We start from the raw sequence: 24154 nt of genomic DNA on the forward strand, positions 1-24154 counted from the left end.
AAAAAGACAGAGTAGAAAAGGGACTTAAAGAGGCAGGGTGAACGTAGCCAGACATGAACAAAGCAGAGGATGAAACAAAACTAAATACTGCACCTCCAGAAGCAAAGGCCAGTGCACATAATCCTGCCATTTTGTCCTTTGAAGGAAGAAAGAAGAGTAGACTGCCTGCTGGTGATATATTGGAGACTACACAGGGAGCCATGTACGTAGCTTGGATAGCAGGGTGGTACTGCAGCGGCTCTCTCTCCGGGACAGGACATTTGCTCGACTCATTTCCAGACATTGTTCCTCTCACTCACAGGAAAGTGCGAACAGAGTTACAAACACTCACCCCTCCCTCAAACATACTTAAAAAAAAGACAAAAACTCACCAGACCTGAACACTGGGAATGCTCTGCACATCCTCAACAAGGTTTCATGAGATCAGCAGCAATTCGATGATGGCACACACAGAGGCTTCTTTGCATTTTCTATGAAACAGTCCCCTCATTATCACCTCTGAGGTTTTGCTCAGAGTTATTTTTGGATACATCATTCCCTCTATCAAGGTCAGGGCTCCACTTTAAAAGACTGATCAACAACACAGCCCTAAAGCTGTGTAAGACTCAATTAGACCACAGTATATGGGATAGGGGCTGTTCACTACTAGCAGCATGCTTCTTATTTAGAATTAAGTTTTATTTTTTTCATCCCTCAGAGAAAATGTAGGAGGAATGAACATGTCTGGATGACAACACATAACAGGCATAAAGGCCCAAGGAATCAGTTCTTTGAATAAACATATTTATGGCAGTATATAAGAGACTGTACCTGTTATTGTGGAATAACCACAACAGAGCGATGTATATGGTATCCTGTTTATTATAATGCTGCTTACTTAAGAAATACATGATTTCAAACAGTATATTTATAGGAACAGTGTGGGATATAATTATACTACACCATATATAAGTATATCATTTTGGGAATTGATTGATGGGGTAATTATTGAGAAAATAACTGACCATAGAATAGTGTGATTGACAAACCAGAATAGCCGTATAACAGGGAACTGTAAAATTATAATAATCAAGGATCTTCTCTCCAAGCCATGCAATACATTTCTTGATGGTTTGTTATAATAACTATTATGTCTTTATTTTATATGATGTCAAGACATCCATTGCTTCAACCAGCATGAATTATATTTGTATACAGTTTGGTGATCTTTGTTGATCTTTCGTGCTTTTTTAGTTATATTTTTATATTCTTCATTTTTAAAGCAGTTTCCTTGTTTAATTCAAATGATCTCATTGGAACTATGTTCCTTCTCTTCCTTTCTTATAGGTGCCTATAATTAATATTGAGGATTAATACCACATCATTACAAAAGTTATTTTAGTAAATCTTCAGCTACTTCTGTAGATGATATTAATGTAAAAATGTAGTAGCCATGTATCGTGCATGCATGGACGCTACATTGAGTGAAACTGCTGTCTTGATGCTATCAAGGACTCAAAACAGGCAGAAAAATGTCAAAGCTTGAGGCTTTAGCAACTAAAGATCTACAGATGTAGATTTTCTTTGATTCCCCCTGAGTTAGACTGTTAGACTGAGTGTTTAATGCTGACAGCAATGCAAAGCAAATGTACTATTCAAACTACATGAGTGCTGAGTGAGCATATCCCTTTTCACTACATCAGTGTTGAATGTGTGTTTGTTGTGTGTGAGTTGTGATTGAACATGTCGCAAAACTGCTTAGTGGTTCAGTTTAACAATCTAGCACTGGCAGAGCCGCGACTGATTTCATTTCTGCACATATTGAGTCAGTACACGCACGCACGCACGCATGCACGCACGCACACACTCATGCACGCACGCACGCACGCACGCACACGCACGCACGCACGCACGCACGCACGCACGCACGCACGCACGCACGCACTCATGCACGCACGCACGCACACACACACAAACAGTGCTCCAACCAGAATAACATTTTGCCCATGCTATTGCACACTGCTTCTCCAAACTTAAAAGAAAGTAGAATGTTTGTAGTTGATTATTGTTGTTATTGTTGTGTATCTTACTTATTTACTGTGTACACAGATTAAATATCTGGTACTAACAGGTACAAACAAGTCCACTTCATGAATTCGGTATTTAGCAGTGGTTTCTGCAGGGCCCCCCTTCAGTAGATTAGAATATTTTCTCTGTATCACTCCTCTTCCAACAATTAATGTACAGGTGCTGTGAGTTTGCACACGTTTCATATTAAGGTTTATGAGACGGATATTGGGACACACAGACTCTGGGTGTTGTAAATACTGTAGGTTACATACACAGATCCTAATCACCTGCTGCCAAGCTACAAATAACTAAACATAGCAGAATGTGTCTTTGCTGTCAGTAAGTTCCCATGCATGCAGATGCTGTTATAAGGATGAAAACCAAATTCTGAGGTAGTGCACCAACCTTGCATAAACACAGAAACTGGCTTCTATCACAGCTGGGATGCATTGGCATGGCATTTAATTCTGTGTATTCTGTAAAGTTACCAGAAATATGTGTGTGTAGCCTAATTCCTCCTCTGACTGAGTTTATTGATGTCATTATTATCCAATCACCAGCACTTTGTGTCAGACCTCAATGCTTTTAACACGGAGCATAGGAAAAACTAGTGACTGTAAGTTGACAGGTTGATATGGATTGTCATATTGCTCATTGTTAATTATACTGATACATTTGGTGTTTTTCACATGGAGACCCCCCTCAGAGTACATTGTTACACTAACTCATGTTTTGGCACCATCAATATTTGTCTACCTGTAAAAAGCCAAACATTAACATAAACTCAATCACTTCAGGTCTGTTGACTCTGTTCACACAGGCTCAATCACGACATCATACATGCTGACCCCAGACCCCCTACCTTTGACTCGAAGGTAGAAAAGCAGTGTGAGCAGCATCCCACTTGCTGACTGCTATTGCTCTATGCGATCGCTTCGCCTTCGCGCTGTAGCCCTTTTGGTACTTTCCTGTATCTCCTCTCCTTACCCTGCTTTCCCCTCCGCCTTCTCTCACCAAACAGCTTCGCTGCCTTAGTGTGCCTCCCCTCCCTCCTCATTTGCCTTCATTCCCCTCTTGTTGTTCTCTTCATCCTACTGTCACACAAACACATACACTTCTAGTAGCGAGAAGTGGGGCCCTATCAAAACATCTATTCATTTCTTCTGGAGTATTTAATGTCCAGGAATGAACAGCAACGGAATCTAGCATACTAGATGATTATGCATTTTTCTTAGACACATAACGTCTGCAACCATGCTGCTGTTCTACATTCTTCCCACAAGATGGCAGACCTACCTATGAAGCTAATAGAGACAGCTTCTGCACATAGACACAAACAAGCTAAATGAACACCTTTGGACTATACTTAGCTGCTCGGCTCCACTGTATGATTTTAAGGACTAAAAGAAGACAAGATAACTCATTCATAGATTTCATCAGTTAAGTGAGTGAGTTCAACTGAAACAAAGCACTTTAACTGTAAGACATGAGAAAACATATGAACAGGGATATTTGATTGTTTACTTGAAATCTCTTGTCTCAAGGCCCCACTATACTTCATAAGACATAAGAGAAGATGGAAGAGCAGACCAGTGCACTCGTCCACAGAGTTCAGTATAGTCCATAGGAACTCCTATGGAGTCCATAGGAACTCCATAGGAGGTCTTTTCTTTGTCAGCTACATCACATTGGTTGTATATCACATGATTAATTGCATCACCAGTGACGGGGTCAGTGGCCAATTATACCAGTTGCAGGTATGACAATTAAATGGACAAAATAACCTTAATCGCCATCTTTAAAAGCCCTGAAAGTTCCACTTCTTATGAATTAAACAGGGGACTTTAGATTACAGGATGGTTAACTAAATTCCTCCTCTGACACCATAAAAACCTTTCTTGGTACAGACCCAGTCAGGACTCTTCGTCTCCCAGCCAAACACATACTTGGACACATTTCCTTCATCCCTAACTCACTAGCATTGCAACACCGGGGAGGTTGTGCAAGTATTTACATTCCTTCTCAGTGAGAGTGTAAGGCTGGACCCAAAGCATTATTAAAGCAACACTGAAGACATGTTTTCTTTATTTGTGCTTTAAGGGAGCGGGCTCCACCACTATAGCTAAATGCAGGAATATACTGTATGCTACTCAATCAACACTGTGACAGAGATGTGTGTGTGTTAGAAAGCAATTCTATGAGAGTCCACTGGGAAGATATGAATTCTGATTATTGTTGGAAATAGTAAATGGAACAGTCCACTTTATTATATTTATTAACACCCCAACACTTACATATATAGGGCTGTGACCGCATACTATACATTGATTTTTTTTAACAGTTTGTATTATATTCTTTGCATATTCTTAAGTCAATTGAGATGTATAGCGTCAATAGGCTTTTTTAGCATCTGAAGCTCATCAGTGCTATCACAACAATCAACCACCCTGAAGAGACCACTTCAAGCCACTTTTTGTTCAAACTACAGTAGTTACAAACAAAATCTAATTTTCAAAAAAATAGCAGTATATAATATCAGTAGAAGATATAGATAGATGAATGCAACTCTTGGACCTGTACACAAAACCAATACCTACATGACCATTTGTTCAAATACCTCCGATCTATGACCCAAGCATGATTTGACTGTGGATAGTAAAAAGCCAGAAACTTACATCTATGGACCTCATCAAACATTTGAGGTCCACAACATCATTGTAAATCTTAGTTGTTTATTAGGATCCCTATTAGCTGCTGTGTGAACAGCCACTATTCCTCCTGAGGTCCACACATACTGTAGATATCACACACAATTACAACAAGTAATGATTACAACATCAAATGATTTTGAAAAATAGAGAACACCCATCCCCACCCCCTCCTCCCTCCAAAAAATAGAAATAATATAGTACTTAATTACTAATAATCCAAGTTTTCCACAATTAAATTTCATTCAATAGCTTGATGACAGAAAGTAATGTTTGGGTTTCCGTTTCAAAAAATGTTCTGCTAGACATTTCAGGTGGAAGATAATTCCAAGTCTTCATTGCATACAACATTACTTTTCATGTTGTTAGTTTAAGCCGTTGGTAGTATAAGCGATTTGGTTTCAGAAATCTGAGAAGCACTCAGTCTGTAATCTTCTTTAAAACAGCATAACTTGTTCTGCATTGTATTAACATTACTTTTTCCAGTGGCTTGCAAAGCCAGACACGATGCTTTATTTTGGAATATTTGTCGTCTATCCACATCTTTCTTGGCTGCACTGGACCAAACAGAGTAGTCATGTGACGATAACACCAGTGCTTGACAGAACAATTTTTTGTGAATAATGATTTATTTTATATCCCAGACTGTCCCAGAGGGTTGTGTGAATGTGGGGTTGTGTGACTGCTGGGTTGGGTCGGGTCTTTGGGTGGGATTCCTTCTCTTGAGACATTGTATGTGTAAGCTAATGTATAAATGGCAGAATCATCAGCATACATATTCACATTAGACATTATCAAAAAGAGTGGTAAGTCATTGGTTAAAACAGAAATGAATAATGGCCTTGCAGTGCACCACATTTTAGATGTTGCACATACAAAAGAGTCTCATCAAAAAACACTTTGTACCCTTTTAATAAATTACTTTGAACCGTTGTCATAGCAGATGTTTCAAAACCATAACAACATAGTTTTTCAAGTAAACTGTGGTCTATGATCTCAAAAGCAGCTGCAAAAAGTATAGTTTCAACCATTCTCCCTGAGTCCTATTCTCTTAGCCAGTCATCTGAGCCAATCCTCTGCATGTGGATTGTCCTGTATGTTGAAAATCAGTAATCAGCTGAAAAGCAAGTCTGTCAGGCAACTTACTCAGCACTGGCAACAGTCTTATCAGTCAACTATTAGACCCTTAGACCTGGTGAAATGCTTTTTTACACCATTGGCAATGGAGTTACTTTTGCTGCTGTTGTTAATCAAACTCAGATTAAAGATGTGACATAGGTGTAGCAATACTATTAGCTTCCATTTTTGAAAGAGAGTCTATGGCAGCATGCTTTGGTGGTCTATCGCAGCATCCTTGTGACTTTTGTGAAGTTTGTAAATCTAATCTTGGCTGAAAAGTTCCCCCGTCTCAATGCGGCCCCAAGTGGTGTCAACAGTTAATTGATCATTGATCAATAGGATGCCTTAAAAAAAGAGTTAAGGAAAAAATGTGCATACCTTGGGTACTTTATTGAAAGTGCAAACAAGCATAAGTGAAGAAATATTTTCCATCTGTATGCTCTTATGTCATACAATGGAAAACCCAAATGTGTTGCTTGTATCAATTGCAATATTCTCACAATATTTTTATGATTTTAACATCTTTAAATGTTATGATGTGAATACTTTTCAGACACCACTCAGCCTCAGTCCTCAGCCTGCCAATCAAGTTGTACAAGTATCATCTTAGCACCCGAATCGATTCCAACACAAAGATAAAAAATGATGCTGACTAAATCCCAGCCTTCCTGCTAATATTGTATAATATTTCAGCCTCAGTGTGTGTGATGGTCTTAACCTTGACAGGTCATTGTATTGTCTGTCTATCTGGTGCTGCATTACGTAATGACTGCATGGCTTTGTGCAAAAAGCTTGGAGTTCAGAATAGCAAAAGCCAAAAGAAATATCAAGGTGACCTGGTCATGCTGCACTGAGATGAAGAGTACAAGACAGATGGAAGTATGGTGTGAAGACAAAACTATCAAAACAGGAATGCAGACAAGACAGAAAGAAATGAAGGAAGAATGTGGATATGAAGATAAAAGGGGGAGAAAACCCAGAGGGGGAGAATGTGAAATGAGGTCATCTCCACCACTTAAATAACGAAACACTAGTCAAACCCCATTCAACTCCATTTAGCATCTTAGCAAACCTCCTCCTGCCTAGCACATGGTATGGCCCAGCTTAGCCTTCCCTAGCAGCGCTGTGTGGTTTACGTGCCAGCTAAATCGGTTGCTCAGTGGGGGCATTATGCACCAGTCTTTTGTGATTTAGCCTTCTGAACGACTGCGCTCCGGGCTTACGCTATTCACTGTTTCAGTTTAATAATAGGACACACCAAACAACCCAAATCCAGCTGTTCAACAGAATGAGGTCAGACACCGTTTTGTTCGCAGGAGTAGTCAAGAGATGAGCGACATGGCTTTGACTGACTGCAACGTTTTAAAGTCAAATAAGGAAGAAAGAGATACTATATATACACTATATACTATGCTACATACTATATACTATGCTTTTGTTACTGCTGGGTGGTATCATACAATCTATTCAAAGAAAGAGCATTTTTGAGTTTGTCAAAATTAAACATTTACCATAACTGAGTGGATAAGCCAAGGCCAAAATGTACTGTTCTTCAATTTAGCAGCTATTTACCAACACTGATGATAATGATGGTAAATGCACAACACAGCTGCAGTTCAGGTAATTTGAATGAATACCGGTAATGAAAGTGTCTGGCATTAGTTCTACCAGGGAGACTCTCTCACGACATCATCACTCCATCCATCGCACATAGAGGCACACAACATTGATCCATTACTTCTAATCAGATCAGGGTCTGTAGCTAATTGTCCGAGTTACGTCACGTGGTGGCTTGTACACTCAAATGCATGCACACAGGTTTAAATCTCAAATGTTCACCTTTGCTGCTTTCAGTGTGTCGTGAGAAATGTTTGCTCATCCAATTCCCATGGTAAGTATCAGCTGCTGCATGCTTTAAAAACTTGGAGGAAGGGGTCTGACAATGGCAACAAAAATCAATTAAAATGTAAGATTTTTATAACAAAGCAAGAGTTTGGTGTACTGTGAAATGCCTGTAGACTAAAGAATGAGGATAAGGATGTGTAAATTCTAAACCCTAGTGAAACAAGAAAAAAAAGGTTGTTGTACGAATATTGTTTGTGTTTGTTTGTCATGTAGATCTTTTTAAACGTTCCCAATATAAATAAAAAGTGTAAAAGTTGAGAATAAAGGGAAGAAAATGCAAAATTTGCCTCCTGCAGCAAAATCGGTGATTTGATAGCTTAAATCACAAATTGAAATCCTGTGGGGACTTAATCAAGTCAGTTGCGGGCCAACAAATTCCAGGCTAATTTGAGGGTAAAACACGTGACATGATTGCATTTATTCTGAGGGTATTAGGGTTTTTTGATCAGGAGTTGATCATATAGTTGTTATATACAGTATGTATATACACACACACACAAATAAACACGTAATATTTTATGTCTTGCCATTTAGGAAATAAATCAATGATTCATGGAAACATGGGGAGAAACTCTGAAAATATGGAATGAAACATTTCTATATATGGAAAGAAACTCCAGTTGTTGAATACAGATGAATGCTAAGTAGCACGATGAAATTTGCGACAACTCATATTTGAGGCAGTATGGCTCAGCGATGGGCAGGTTCCTGGTTTGACTCTGGGCTCCTCCTACGTAGAGTGTGAACCTCTAACTGCTCCTGAGGCTCTGCCAGCAGTGTGTGAACGAGTGAATGTGAGGTCAATTTAAAGTGCTTTACATGTTCAGTCCATATATCTGGCTGTAGTTTGTTTTAAATACACACACATGACTGCTTTACTTCACAGGCACTCCGCTTGACTGAGGAGATATTAGCTAAACAATGCTCCTGATGGATCAAGTCATTCTAACAATGTTTAAAAGTCATGATTCGGCAGAGTGCTCAATCACTCAACCAGCGGGTGGGTGTTATCAGCACTTCAACAATCATTCATTACATTGTCCTCGTAACATATGCAGACACTGGAAAAGGCTCACTGTGTGTATACCAACTGCATGTCCAATAGTGTAGCACATCTGTATAACTAGAATCAGCACCACCAGTCATGAGCATAACCATAACTCAACCATATGCTCAACAGCACCATAATAAGGGATTATTATATATATTTATTCATATATGTTTTGTCATAACGCAATCTTGAGAGATGTCTTCAATAAACGTTATAAGAGCGTATAGATCCTATAAAAAGAGAGACACAGGTATCTAGTCTCGGTGTGTGTGTGGACGAGCAAGAAAGAGAGACCAGTGGTACGTACAGCGCTTGGGCGGTGAAAATAAAGCTGCCAACTACCCAAGAGCGACCGAGTTTCCCGTGCGTTATTGTGCTGCTGCAGCTGAAAAAGGTGAGGGGATTAACCCCAAAGTTACTGAGCATCAACTGCGGCCCCGGAGGAAACATCTTCCCTGAACTCCTCAACCACGGTTTGGGAGCCAAACAGGAAAATGTAAACAGTAACGTTAATGTTCCAAACATGAAACATTCTAATGTGCACGCGCAGTCTCAGAGTGTAACTGCCGGACTAGCATTAGCTACAGAACAGAGTCGCCATGGAGGCAGGAAAGCGTAAAGCTAAATCTAAGCTAAATTGTCTCTCCGTCTCCCCTGCAGGCTGTGTCATGCTTGTGCTGGTAACACAATTATGGGTTGGGCCGGGCCCTCGCTCACTCTCTTCTTGTCCGCTCTCCCTGGCAGTCATTGGGCAGCTCCTCCTTGTGCCTTACTGGCACACTGCGCTTTTTGATTATAGTTTGAAAATTCTTTATTAGTTAACCTTTAAGCACTTTACCCGCGTGGCTCTTCTTCATGGCTCTGGACAAAAAATGTCCTGCTTCTTAATGTTAATAAAACTGAAATGCTGATCTTGGGGCCAAAGAAGCAGAGATTGAAATTTGAAAACCTACTGGTTAATTTTGACACTGGTCCCATCCGTTGCACCGCAACGGCAAACAATCTCGGTTGTACCATTTGACGAGTAGCTAACTTTCAGCAGCCACATTAATAACAGTACAAGGGTTGCTTATTTCCATCTCTGAGATATCCCCAGAATCCGGCCGTTTCTTAGCAAAGCAGATGCTGAAATGCTATTTCACGCATTTGTCACCTCTAGACTGGATTACTGTAATGTCCTCTTCTCTGGTTTGAACTCCTCTGCCCTTAAGAAACTGTAGCTTGTTCAAAACACTGCAGCAAGACTACCAACCAAAACCCGTAGATTTGACCATATCACACCAGTTGTAGCGTCCCTTCATCGGCTTCCAATCACTTCAGGGCTGACGTTGACGTCTTACTCCTTACCTATAAGATACTACATGTGTGTATCTGTTGGACCTTATTTCCAATTACGTTCACGACCGATCTTTAAGATCTCAGCAGGCAGGCCTGCTTGTCATTCCGAAGGTCAAGACAAAGACCTTTGGAAATAGAGCATTTCCGGACTGCGCTCCTTTGATCTGGAACGCACTTCCTGCACCCGTTAAAGAGGCAGGACAGATGGCCACCTTCCCAGTGGGACTGTCTCTCTCTCCCTCGTCCCTGTCTTGCATGCTTTGCTTTTGCATGACTTTTGTGTGTTTTGCCCTGCATGTTATTTGTACCTCAGTATCATCCCACTGGAAGTTCCCATTGCACACCCAGCCATTTGTGGAGAGGTAATCTCTAATGCAATTGCCTCTCCGAAGGTTTCTTCCTTTTTTTCCTTCTCTTTTAAGATAGGAGTTTTTCCTCGTCTTCCTAGAGAGCTTTGGGCTCCTAATGTTGTGGTTCTGTTAAGCCCTTTGAGACATTGTATGTGATATTGGGCTTAACAAATAAACTGACTTGATTATTGATTGTGCTTTGTCTGCTATTTCTGTAGCATCACTGCTTATCACTTTACTTTACATTACTTGATAGTTTGTGTCTTATGGTCAAACTAAATTCCTAGTTCGATTAGTGAGGCTGTGGCAACCACTCATTCAATGGACAATTAACGTAATGTTTATGTGGTTATAATTCACAGCGATTGTGCAAATATTACATGCATATTAATTTCTCCTTACAGGTGGTAGTCCCCTCCTTCACTACATACCTTACATGCTAAGGGGGTGGGGAATTTGCTCACTGCAAATTCACAAATGACCAGGAAGCCTAGAGAGTGAATAGCAAAACCAAGTTTAGTTCAGGGCTTACAGTAGATAGACTCTGTCCCTCTTGGTCAGTGATAGTGTGAGTGTAGTGAGAGAATGAGGCACATCAGCTGATTTTATCTCTCTATCCTTCTTTAATCCCTGAATATCATATCCTGTGACTGTGCTGATTACTTCTCTGGCATATGGGCTCCACACCCTTGAGTTTGGGGTCAAAAGGTCAGCTATTGTTCAGCTCCATGACTCCTGAGGTGTCTCAACGATAGACGGCTTCTCGCCCAGAGGGACGCCGGGTGTGTCCACTTACAGGGCCCTGTGCCTTCAACAAATAAATGGGTGATGAGCTAACGTTAGCTCTTTAACTAGCAACTGCAATGCCATCTCTCTGTCACTCATCTCCAACAAAGCATTACGAAAGGCAAATGTTTAAGCACAGACAACAACTCATCTTAGCTACTTGTTCAGTCATGGTCGTCTGCCTGCACCTTCCCTCATTACAAACATCCACCTGTCCCTCAGCTTTGCTCTGTCTCTTGCGCTTATGGATGAACAATCACTACCTTTATGACAGCCAACAATGTAATTATGTGTGCACGCACGCACACATCAGGCTCTAGTAGGCAAAGGAAATGGCAACGGGAATAGAATAACACAATGTTGATCATGTTTGCATCTTAGGGAAATTTATGAAGTATTGTGTTGATTTTGCTTGTAAAATACAAACATAAGCTCAACAAACTAAACCTAGTAAATAAAGGAGATTATTAAATAAGACAAACAAACAAAAACAAAGGTTGCCCTATTTTTCCAATAAAACCACCCAAAAAGGACATGTGGAATAAACCCCAAGCACGCCTTGAGGACGTAAAGACCTAGATGACTCTTCCTACTCCTACTTAGACAAATCCAAAGTTACTAATATTGTTGTTGTTGCTGTGCCTCTCTGTGTGTCTCTCCCTCTCCTTTCTCTATCTCTCTCCTCTGTCCTGTCCCACCTGTCAAGGCAGACAGTTTCATCTCGTTAAAGGGGATTTTCTTCCGTCGGGGAATGTTGGGTTTCTTTAAATGCTCTGTATGTAAAGGTTATAGTTATAGTATACCAGTGTTATAGTGCTATATAAATAAAGTCGAATTGAATTGAATATGCAACTATTTATTCCACAGATCAGTGCAACCATCACGTGTAGTGCTATAAAACTAAAACTAATTAACTGCAGCCATTAGTGAACTTTTCTAATCTGGGTGTTATTTTCTTAAACGTGCCACCGTATTTTGTAACAAACAGATTAATTCAGTGGGCTGTGGCAAATTGGGAAGCGGAATGGGACTAACATCAGATGTCGAACTGTCTCATCGATAACATATTTCCCATGAAGGGGTGTGTCTGAAGACTTCTGCATAGGATTATCTTGTATTGCCTAATTGATGTCTCCTCAAGAAAAGCACCTTGAACCTCGCAGAAATAGGAGCATTAGCACATCCGTAAAAATGCCAGACCAATCGTTAACGGGTTACACAAGGGTTAAGGAACGATTAAATAAGAGGACAGAGCCATCGTTGAATTGACACAGGAACAGATCGCAATGCTGAGCCCAGTAAAATCAGATTCATGTTTTTCTAGTCAATCAATCTGATTAGATTCACGAATGTCCGCTGGAACATTCTGCTTGTGTAATGGTATTTACGCAAACCTAAGGCTGTCTCAGGAAAGTGCCGCAATACACCACAATGGATCATTCTGCTCGGTATAGAAACCACAGTGGTGAAGGCAGAACAATGGCGCTCAGCTGTGCCACAGTTAAAGCTCCTTTAACAAAGCTGCCTTTGACAGCTTCACGGTAATGTTAGCTCTGTTCATGCAAAAATGGAGCAACCATGTCCAAATGCCCATAGAAAATATGCCTATGAAAGTTGAGGGCAGGGTTGTAAGCGACAATAGTGATATTTTATATATACAGATAGACAAACACAGGATGACAGACTTTGGCCGACATATCTTATTTTTTATTTTTCTTCCTTTTTACGATTGTTTCTACAATTACTTCCAATTTACTGTTTTGTTGTCGGTGAAGCTGAAGGTTAGCATAAAGAGTACTTTAAGAATACTTCTGTTGTTAAGTTGAAAACACTTCACTTCAAAGTCGCCAAATCGGCGGGTAAATGGCGAGTACATAGAGTTTTTTTGCGCTATATACCGGCGGCCCAGCTCTAATAGACATTTGATATGATCTTGCGGACCAAATTTAATTGCACTGCGGGCCAAATTTAGCCCGCGGGCCTGAGTTTGACACGCCTGCACTATAAGATCCGACTACCTTCCGCATTCAGATCAATGCTAGAAATCTTCCCAACTGCTGTGCTATCAGCAGTTATGTGGACCGTGTGGGTGTGCTGCAGTGCAGCAGGGAGGCCACAGCTCGCCTTACACATTACTAAAACAGTGTTGCTATTTCAGGAGCCAAGTCCAAAGGTGTGTCATGGGTGTGGAGCCTGGATGCATGTCCAGCTTGTCTCATTACTGAAACCCACATGTGACACCTGTGACATCTGACTCCCTCTAAATGAGTAGCTGCCTTTCTCCAAGCGGTAATAGTGAGGTGAGGTGAGGTGAGTATGATCGTACAGAAAGTCAAAATATCTTCTGCTTCTGACATAGTGCATCTCAGTTAGCAGGGCATGAATGCCATTTCATTATTATTTGATCTGTCAGTCCCCTGAGGATTTTCACAATTTCTTTGTTTTTCCAATCAAAATCACTGATTTCCCTGCTGCAATATTCCGAATTTTTGGCGAATGTCACTATTTTCCCCATAAATCACAACTGTTACACTTTTTATGGTTATATTCAGAAAGTTTAAATAGCACCCCTGTTGCTTTAAGAGCGCTCCCTGAGAGAAGAGTGCACCCTTAACACCCAGCTGCTCTCCACTTCACTCTCTCCGTTTGTCATATAAAAGTAGAGAAACAAAGAGAAACTAAACATTGAAATCATTTGTTTCCCACTCAATTGACTTTGATATGTTTCATGTTAATCATTCAGCTTACAGCGGCAAATACAAGTGTGTAACGGCGAGTAAAATGTGCATAAAAGATTGAGACACTTGACTGGTTTGTTCCACTTCTTTAGCAACATTCTAATAAATACATAAATTACTCCCAGATGGTTCCCTTTGCTCACATCAGTTCTGACCTCTGTCAATCTCACACTGCCTCCCACGCTTGGACAGCTGAGTTCTTTGATGTGTGAAAGCCCTGCATTCTAATTCCTCACTCTCCTCTCTCAGTTTCACAAACAGACTAATTCTGTTTACTCTCCCAACAGGACTCCACAGTGTAGAAGGAGGAGAAGGTAACCTGCACTTTACGTACTAGTCTAGCTGAAGCCAAAGCTTAACATTTCTCTCTAAAAATGATGGGACCCAACTGATGACATGTCAGCTGACCACACAGTATGCCCCTACTACAGCGGTGACAGCATTGTATAAGTTGCAACAAATTGATAATATCCCCTGACATCTCCAAGCTGATCTTATTATCTATTTTTGCTCTTGTGAATTTTTAGCACTAGATGTCAATCTCTATATTTCATACTTGTATTGCAACTGTTGCACAACAATTTCCCTCGGGATAAGTAAAGTATTATCTTATCTTATCTTATCACCTGCCGGGACCTTAAGCAGTAAAGTGTAATATTACCTCCACACCAGTAGGGGTGGGGCATCAGTGTAGCTACACCAGTGATTCATTCAGCAGTTGAGAGAGTGTGTTTGGGTTCTGATTAGTGTGTACCAACATTGAGTTATTGTGAATAAATCTGTATTAAGCAGCACCTGTGCCTTCATTCATGTGGAAAAGTTTAAACAGAGCAGCTGGATTAACAACCAACGTGTAATTCAATGGTTCCCAAACTTTTTCTGCAGGGGCCCCCCTTTTGTAGATATGAAAAAGTTTGTGTTTCTGCTTTCAACAAACAAACCTCTTACACCAGTGGCCCCCCACTTTGGGAACCACCGGTGTAATTGAAGCCTCCACACTCTAAACAGGAAGGGAAATGCAATTTAAAGCAAGTTATTAAGACTAAAACTTATGCAATGTTGATGATAGATAATCATGGATGAAGTCATTTCAGTGGAAGATAAATTATTTTTAAGCAATAAAGGATGTTAGTTGATAAGGATTTTAATGATAAAAGATAGATATTGATTCTGTGTAACAATTACAGTGGAACATTCTCTGTTGTATGAATTTAGGGGCTGCCTTAAGGTGCAGCACCACTTCTTCAGGAGTTTGACCATCAATTTTAGACATAGAGACTGTGTTGGTACGGGTTTTGTTAAGTCATTGCTTGACTGGGTGGAGCTAATGTTTGATATTATGTTTTCTGTTTTCTGACAGACAAATGAACTCATTACTCAACACTTCGATATAAACACTTGAGGTAACCGTGTTGGAGCATTTGTTTATCCTAATTACAGTGGCAAATAGAGCATGATTGTTTATTAATATTCCCATTAATAATGTTAGAAACATAAGATTGGCTATTCTTGCATAACTCAGATAAATCACTAGTTATATTAAAAAAGTTCAAATCTGTAGAAATGACTGACAGGAAATTCATAAATAAAATTTGGGCTGTTAAGTTAAAACGTGCACTGCACACAAAATTGCACTGCAGCTGTTCATCAACCAAGTTTTAGTTAAAAACATAAAATTGTATGTATTATTAACATCATTGACTAAAAGTGCTTTGTTGGCAAGTGATCGAACTTTAAAATAAAGGAAGAGGGCAGTTGATAGTAAGGGGGGGTGCAAAGAACTGAAGAAAGTAGACTGAATAAAGCTGCAATCCTCAGTTGTGTGAGCAGCAATGTGAGCAAACCACAGCTTGAGTGTTTAGTGTTTTACGGCTGATCATGTATAACTTAACCCAAATGCCATCCAGCCAGTATGTTGACAGTGTATTCTTTCTCTCTGCACCATATTCCAGATTTGGGTGGGTGTCAGAGAACAAAGAAAGGAAAGAGCAAAGAGTCTGTCACCAAGGCGGCAGGAAAATGGCCCATTTCTTAGAATAAAATGGGCTACATCAAAGTTTTCATACTGCCCCTAAATTCCTCTAGCTACAGTTTTTTCTAGCTACTACTAAATGCATTAAACCTATCCTCTGGAGCTTTGCATTCATCTAGTACAGGGGTCTCCAACCTTTTTTCCTCTGAGATCTAATTTGACAAAAAGTGTCTGAGAGCTACTCATGTTTTAAATTATTAGTAACATTCCACATGGCTGATTCTCCACCTGTTGAATAAGCATCTTTTGTGTGAAAATTTACAAAATGTGAGTGTTTTTTTCTGTACACATTTTCAGTGTCAAGCTCACACTAATAAATCATATTAATCTCATATAAAACAAAACAATGTTATTACTTATATTACTATTTTACTAATACTACACCTTGCATATTTCTAATTTCTGTTTGTCCACATATCACTGTCAAAAATTCCCTTCACATTCCTTGTAATTCTGGGGTTTCCCTGAAGTTCCCAAATTATCTGCAATTCACACGCATTTTCTGATGTTAGTGAGATGAGAGAGTGAGAGTGTCTGGTGTCTGCTGGAGTGAATCCACTTCAGTTCACTCTTATGGAGCTCCTTTACCTTCTCTGTTCGTAGCCTGCTGGCAGCTGGAAAGTTGCTGTGTGCTTGACAGACACGCTCGCACTGCAGATGAGACACACACGGACTTCCTCGTATATTTTGTGCCTTTTATTGAGGCTTTTTTCCGCGGTCATTGTCAAATCCAGTGTGCGCTTGCTAGCCTGCTAACATCCCCTGATGTTAAGGTGTAACCAACGTAAACAAACTTGACATCAGCTTCATTTGTTGGACTGTTGTGACAGATGGGCAGATGTCTGTGAATTTCATAGGATAGAATTTGTGCCAGGTGACGTGTTGTCAAATGTATGTATTCTTTGAATCTTTAGCTAGCTACTCAGAAACGGGTGGCGAGCTACTGGTAGCTCGCTCGCGAGGTGTTGGAGACCCCTGATCTAGCACCTCTTTGAACAATGTGGTCCGCTTAGCTACATTTTGACTCCAGGGCAAATAGAGACACCCTTCAGAATTGTCATTTACATGAATTCCTTCCAGAAATCCTGAAACTACTTTACTATTTCTATATTATATTATATATATTATATTATATGCAAGTTATTTGTGTTTAATAAAGTTGAGAGCAGCACCTCAGCAACTGCATTTAAGAATTTTTAAATAGTTTAATATATATAGTATATATATAGTTTAATAGATATATATATAGTTTAATAGACAAATATATGAGATAACTGAAAACAAGGCAGGGTGGAAATAAATGCATACATTGATGGATTTGTTACCAGTTTACCAGACTTATAAACAGTGAAATAAAACTATATCCTTTGTATTTGAAAAAATATATTTTCCATCTCTGCTTCCAAGGCAGCACAGAACCACTGAATTTCCAAATAGTTTTAAAGTCACAAGCAACAGGGAAACAGATAACTATTTGTGCTGCTGTATGTAGTGTATGATGCTACCAGGTAGGCACTAAGATCAGTGTGGAGACAACAATTCATTTCGTAGTGCATACCAATGGCGACAATGCAGGCTGAGCTATTCGAGCATTATCCACAAATTTCTAGAAAAAGGCCACTGTCCAGTCAGCAAAACTGACGCACAGGAAGGTAACTTTCAACCAGACACACACCAATAGTCCCACAATGGCAAATAAATACTGGGAAATAGCATTGAGATCAATACATGCATGCATGACTCAGGTTGCAGGCAGTATGGCTACTACAGCTCAAAACAGCCCCAAATACCCCAAGACTAGAAACAGGCCCAGAGATTTGATATCTCTGCTCTATATTTACCTACCAACACCACAGAGAGCAACCTGAGGACAGAAATACAGAATGCTAAAGTGCCTTGTCACCTTAGGCAAAGAGAGACGGTAGAATAAAGTAAACTGGATAGCACCAGACAGAGCATCACCAGAATGCTCTGTACCATTAACACAGACTGTCACTGGCTGGTCACAAGTCCATAACCGTGAGCTGTTATAGGCCTGTAAAGCCCTTTGAAACATTGTTATATTTACACATAATAATAATACATTTGATTTGCTTTGATTCACCAAAGCATTAACACATATTGTCACCAGGACTGAGTGATACTGAGTGATAGCAGAGCTTTAAGGAAAAAGATTCAGCCTGGTGTTGGCACAAAACATATAGAAAGGAAAATATACACCATGTTACAAGCACATACAGTTTTGTTTTCATATTTCTACATGGTAATGTTCCCATAAGCAACATTGCTAGAGATTCAGGATGTTCATTCATGACCTAGACACAGATGATAAATAGATTTTTTTCAGTGGAACTATATCCAAACAGGTTTTCTTTCAGCTCCAAAGTTACAAATGTAGCTCAGTGCTTGGGTGCTGCTATAATAAAGTCAGTTTAGTTATTAGAGATACACTAATAACAAAAGCCACAGAGTATCAATAATGAATTTAAAGCATTAGTTCGAGTAATCCCCAGTGAGAGGCTTTTCAATATCTTCAGATCATTATTTAACTAATGGCTTTATTTTTCTCATGATGATTTACACACTCGATAATATCATTCATTCATTCCTACAGAACACAAACAAATGTATACAAACATTTGAGATAGGAACAGTAGTATTTTCTTATAGAGGGGAGAGGGAGGAGAATACATTTACTTTCTACTCTCTTTGCACTTAAATACATTTGTGTAGCGATGGCAAACCCTACATGCAACATAAACACCTGCAGCCTTTCCAACATACACACCTGCAGCCTCTCCCACGTACACACATGCAGCCTCTCCACCATCAGCACATGCAGTTTCTCCAGCAAACACACCTGCAGCCTCTCCAACATACACAGCTGCTGTCTCTCCAACATACCCACCTGCAGTCTCTCCAACATACACATCTGCAGCCTCTCCAACATACACACCTGCAGTCTCTCCAACATACACACCTTAAGTCTCTCCAACATACACACCTGCAGTATCTCCAACATACACACCTGCAGTCTCTCCAACATACACATCTGCAGTCTCTCCCACATACACACCTTAAGTCTCTCCAACATACACACCTACAGTCTCTCCAACATACACACATGTGACCATACTGACGTACAGACGTGGAGAGATGTTTTGGATGGTCAGCCATGTGGGTAAGAGGGTTTATCTCAGTTTTGCTGATACAGCCACTACAATGCAATGATTACCTGCTTTTACTATTCCATCATTTAATGGCTTTGGGTTGATGACACTGTTACTGAGGCAACTATTGATGTTAATGGCGTGGCATAAGATTGTCACTATCTGTAGTTTTTATCAAATACAAAAATATCAATAAAATCAATAATGGTCATGATTAATTGCAACCATATTTTACACCTTTACCAACAATTAGTTTTCTTCCAGACAACTAGTCTAGTGCAATCATATGTCATGTGCTATCACACTGCATTACAACCATCCTATCGGGGATGGACGCCACTGCCTTAATCAGATTTTCTTTTTCAGACAATCGTATCCCAATCCGTTGTGAAATCAACAAATTAATTGTATGTAACCTGAAATCACGCATGTACAACCACCAAGTCACACTCATTGGCAGTCTGTCAGAGGACAGGATTGCTGCCAAAGAGACAGTGTTCCCGGGCTAAAACACACTGGAAGCCAGCCAGGCACAAGCATTAGCCATGCTAACAAAGCTAGCAGGCTGCATGTTTCTCTGTGTACACAATCCCTGCCTGCAATGCATGATGTGACAAGCGTTAAGGCTTGAATCAATCACACTTGCTAATCATGGACCAGAGACACACAACCCAGCTGATAAGACACAGAAATATACATATAAATGCACAGATGTACAGAAAAATCCAGGCAAGGGCACACTTGTCCAAAACCATTGTCTCAGGATATGGCATTGAATCACTAACAGATAGATGAAAGGATGGATGGATTGGTGGATAGATAGATGGAGAGATAGATAACTCACCAGTTTGCCTTCTTCTTTTTCTCCTCCTCTTTCAGCACATTATCCAGGGTAAGTGTGCGTATGTGTATATGTGTATGTGTGTGTGTGTGTGTGTGTGTATGTGTGTGTATGTGTGTGTGTGTGTGTATGGTGCGCCGGCAAGGATACACACTGCTACATCCCCTCCTCTCTCTCCCTCTCTATGATGAGCCCTCCCTCTTTCTCTAGCCTCTCAGGGATTTATTTAATTATTTCCTCCCTCACTCATCCTTTCTTTCTCTCCCTCTGTCCAAGACCGTTCAAAAATGGCCCCCTTTCTCTCCTGCTTCTCTATAACTCACCCTCCCTACACACGATGAAATCTCCTTTTTGCGAGGTGGCAGGCAGATCCAAAAATAGCAAAAACAGAAACGAGGGAGCGCCAGCCTGAACATTAGACCCAATATCTGCGTGATACAATGCTCTTGCTCTCTCTCTCCCACTCTCACACTGTGTCCATCCGCCTATTTTGTCTGTGATGCAGCAGTACTGTAGCCTCCTCCCATGAGAGACAGCGGTGCCACACAGCTGAGAACAGGGAGGGGGGGGGGGGGGACTGGTAGCAGTGGATGGGAGGGAGACGGTGGAGGAGAACGTGGCAGGGAGATGAAAGAGGAGGAAGGGTGGAGCAGGAGGGGAGAAGGATTCTGCAGGACAGACCAAGGCAAGGCACAGCAGTCACTGTCGCCTGAATGCATCATCCAGAATTTCAACACTTCCTCCACCTCCCTCCGTCCCTTTCTGAAACCCCCCACCCCCATCTCTAAACAGAGAGGGGTCTGTTCACTCCTCATACAGACAGACACCTCCAGCCCCTACCCCCCAACACACTCACTGAAAAATATAGATCAGTAATCCAGAGGCAAGCTGCTTAAAGGGGAAGCCTTTTCCGTTCTCATCAGCTGTTTAGTTCAGCCCTTATAGACAGATGGGTCAGCCTTTGCATTAAACATCAATGAACTATTATTTTAGACAGTATACCGTATTTGCAGTAAAAAATTAGACCGCCATGAACGTTCCACAGGATCTTAAATTGAACCATGAACATTGATTTGAGACACGTCAATCGTGATCTTATCCATAATGGACATTTTTTGACAGTTTTGTATGTTTTAGTAACTGTAGTTTGTATTCATCTGATGAATGAAAATGATGATCAACCTCACAAATAAAATCATGATTTTGGTAAACGAGTATTACTCAAAATATAAATCTGCATCTCTGCACATGACAGGAACATCTGTACATGAAAAACATTTCTCTTTTGGCTGTACTTTCTGTAAAAAAGTCTATATTATGCAAGTCTATATTATTTGACATAGTCTTGCTTCTCAAACGAACTGTCCCAGTAATGGCAATTCGGGAATGGGCTTTTGGAGTAATGAGTATTTGTTTTGGGATAGCAGACCTTCAGACTAATGGGCTTTTGGCCCAATCTGATGTTTGGACCATATGCATGGCATCCAATATAAGTTATCTACATAGTAGCATCCTATTTAGCATTAAAGTTAAACTGCAAATTTCCTTTCATTGTAAAATGCAACATGGTGACTGTGGTGAATGTGATGATGCTGTTCATGCCTTGTCACTTTCCAGTGACGTGTTTAAAAACCTGATACATTAATGCTAGTTTGTAGATGCAATGCTTTATAGCCGTGTAGTGCAAATGGTCTACCCACAACTGTGCATTAAAGAGTGCTGTGTAATAATTTTGACATATCAACAATTACTTGCCAACAATGACTGTAGTGAAATGCTTTTGGTAGCTCTGGATGACATTTCTCCACCAGCTTTCTCACAAAGTACCTTTCAGTCCAAAGGGTCCTAATAGTTCATGCCATAGTTCATGCCATGTCCAGATTCAAGTACCTTTTGCCAGTGGCAGCAAAGCACCCCCAAAACATCATTGAGCCTCCTCTGATGGTGTTATTTTCCTTCACAGGCTCACTGTGCCTGTTCAAATCAAGTTAGTGAGACTGATTAGAGCTCTAATTTTGTTAGATCTGTTCAAGTAGAATGAATGAGATATGAAAACATGCATTTTGTCAAACTACAGATTGTTTTAGGGCCAGTCTCATGTGCCTTAAACCTTTTAGTAATTGTGGCAACACATGTGTTACGATTACGATTATGTTAGGCTGGTGAACTATTACATTGTCTCATTTATTTTTGTTGTTGTTTTATAGGTATATTTTGGAGAGATCGCTATTATTTGTTGCCGTATAATGCAGTGCATAATTTGTTTTGTTACATTTGTTTGTTTTCAAAAGAATATGATAAAATATTGAATTTTAATGATAAAAGTTTGATATTTATTTTGGGGAAATAGTTTTTGTTATAAAAATAATCTGTAGATTAATTGACGAATCAAAAAAAAAATCTGTAGCTCAATCCATAACGCCCATAACTCCCGTCTATTCTCCTCCAGAGAATGATGTAGAAAGGCTAGAACAGTGGATCATGCAATTTGCAATAGGTGATTAACGCTATAGCGGGCATACCACAAAGCAAAAGAAACATAGAAATATCGTGTTGCAGACCAAAATCGTGTATACAGGGTAGTTTCAGTAACCAAGTTTCTGCCTTAACTAGGTTAAACTCCTTAACCCAGTTTTGTGTGTGCAGGAAAACGTGCTCCATGGTATTCCTGGAGTTCCCTGACCTCTAACTCAGTGCTGAGTAAAGGTACAACTATAATACAATTTACAATTTAATCTTAGATAGTTGCATGGGGTGTTCTCAATCACTCTGACAGTCACTTGTAACCACAAATACTGGTGGTATACTACAGGCTAGAGTACTCACTGTTCTCTCCAGGGCACCACATGCCAGGCCGCTCTGGAATACTGGGGAAAACTGCAAAACAGAGATGACAAAAAATGAGGGCACAGAAAATTCAAGTCTATTTTTCTTATGTAGGTACAAAGTCTGTGTGAGGAAAACAGTTTAAAGATGAAAAATGTAAAAAAAAAAAACAACAACTCTTGTCTCAAAAAACTAAATGTAAGTTGACAACAAAAATGAAATGAAAAACTAGAATTGTCAAGAACTGTATTGTCTTCCCAGGTGCAGTCATTTTACACTGCTCAGAAAAATGAAGGGTACACCTCACAAATCGGATCTTGATAAATGAATTATTTAAGTTGAACATCTTTACATCTTTACTGTGCATTGTATTATTTGTTGAGAACAAAATGACCACAATGCCGAGGACTATGGCCACATGAGGCCGGTCATTGTCCTACACCAGGGCCCACTGCACCAGCGTAAGGTCCGACAATCGCTCTGAGGATTTCGTCCAGGTAGCTAACAACAGTCAGGCTATGACATGGAGTTCTGTGCAACCCTCCAAGGATATGCCTCCCCAGACCATCACTGACCCACTGCCAAACCAGTCATGCTGGATGATGTTACAGGCAGCATAACGTTCACCATGGCATCTCCAGACTTTTTCACGCCTGTCACTTGTGCTCAGTGTGAACCTGCTCTCCTTTGTGAGGAGAATACAAAACCAATGGTGGACCTGCCAATTCTGGTGGTCCGTGGCAAATGCTAATCGATTTGCAGGTTGCTGGGGTCCCACTAGAGGACGTTGGACCCTCATGGCACCCTCATGGAGTCTGTTTCTGAGAGTTTGTTCAGAAACATGCAAACCAGTAGCCTGCTGGAGGGTTCGCTGTTGTGTTTGCTAAATGGACAGATTAATAGCGATTAAGTGTAACTGACTTGGTTGGTTGACTTAGTTATACTGTGTTTTCCCTTCATTTCTTTGGGCAGTGTATACCTTTAGCTCTGTTTAACATTAACCTAATACTATAAGCTTGCTTTAGATATCTGCCCTGAGCAAAAGATCATTATCAATATATGGCTGCAAACACACCTTAAGGGCTCGTATTTACTATAGTCTCTTGATGTTTCCTAAGGTCTCTTATTTTTCTTGATCTGTTGAGCTGTCTATACGGTCTGTTTGTGTCTATTTAAGATGCTTGTTACCAGATATATCTGTGGCATTTGAAGTCTCTTAATTAAAAATGTTTATTTCTTAA

General features: G+C 40.2%; 1 protein-coding gene across 1 annotated transcript in view; it reads right to left on the reverse strand.

The window, feature by feature from the left end:
* The window catches only part of prkcz (protein kinase C, zeta), a 70097-nt gene that overhangs the window by 37852 nt on the left and 8091 nt on the right, over positions 1-24154 (reverse strand). The window contains exon 4 of the mRNA XM_076167117.1: positions 22914-22964. Coding sequence (XP_076023232.1) covers positions 22914-22964 — 51 coding nt within the window. The remainder of the gene's footprint in view (positions 1-22913; positions 22965-24154) is intronic.

The sequence above is a fragment of the Genypterus blacodes genome, unplaced genomic scaffold (assembly GCF_046128005.1).
Source record: "Genypterus blacodes isolate CSIRO-AG114 ecotype Tasmania unplaced genomic scaffold, CSIRO-AGI_Gbla_v1 ptg000156l_1, whole genome shotgun sequence".
Taxonomy (NCBI): Eukaryota; Metazoa; Chordata; class Actinopteri; order Ophidiiformes; family Ophidiidae; genus Genypterus; species Genypterus blacodes.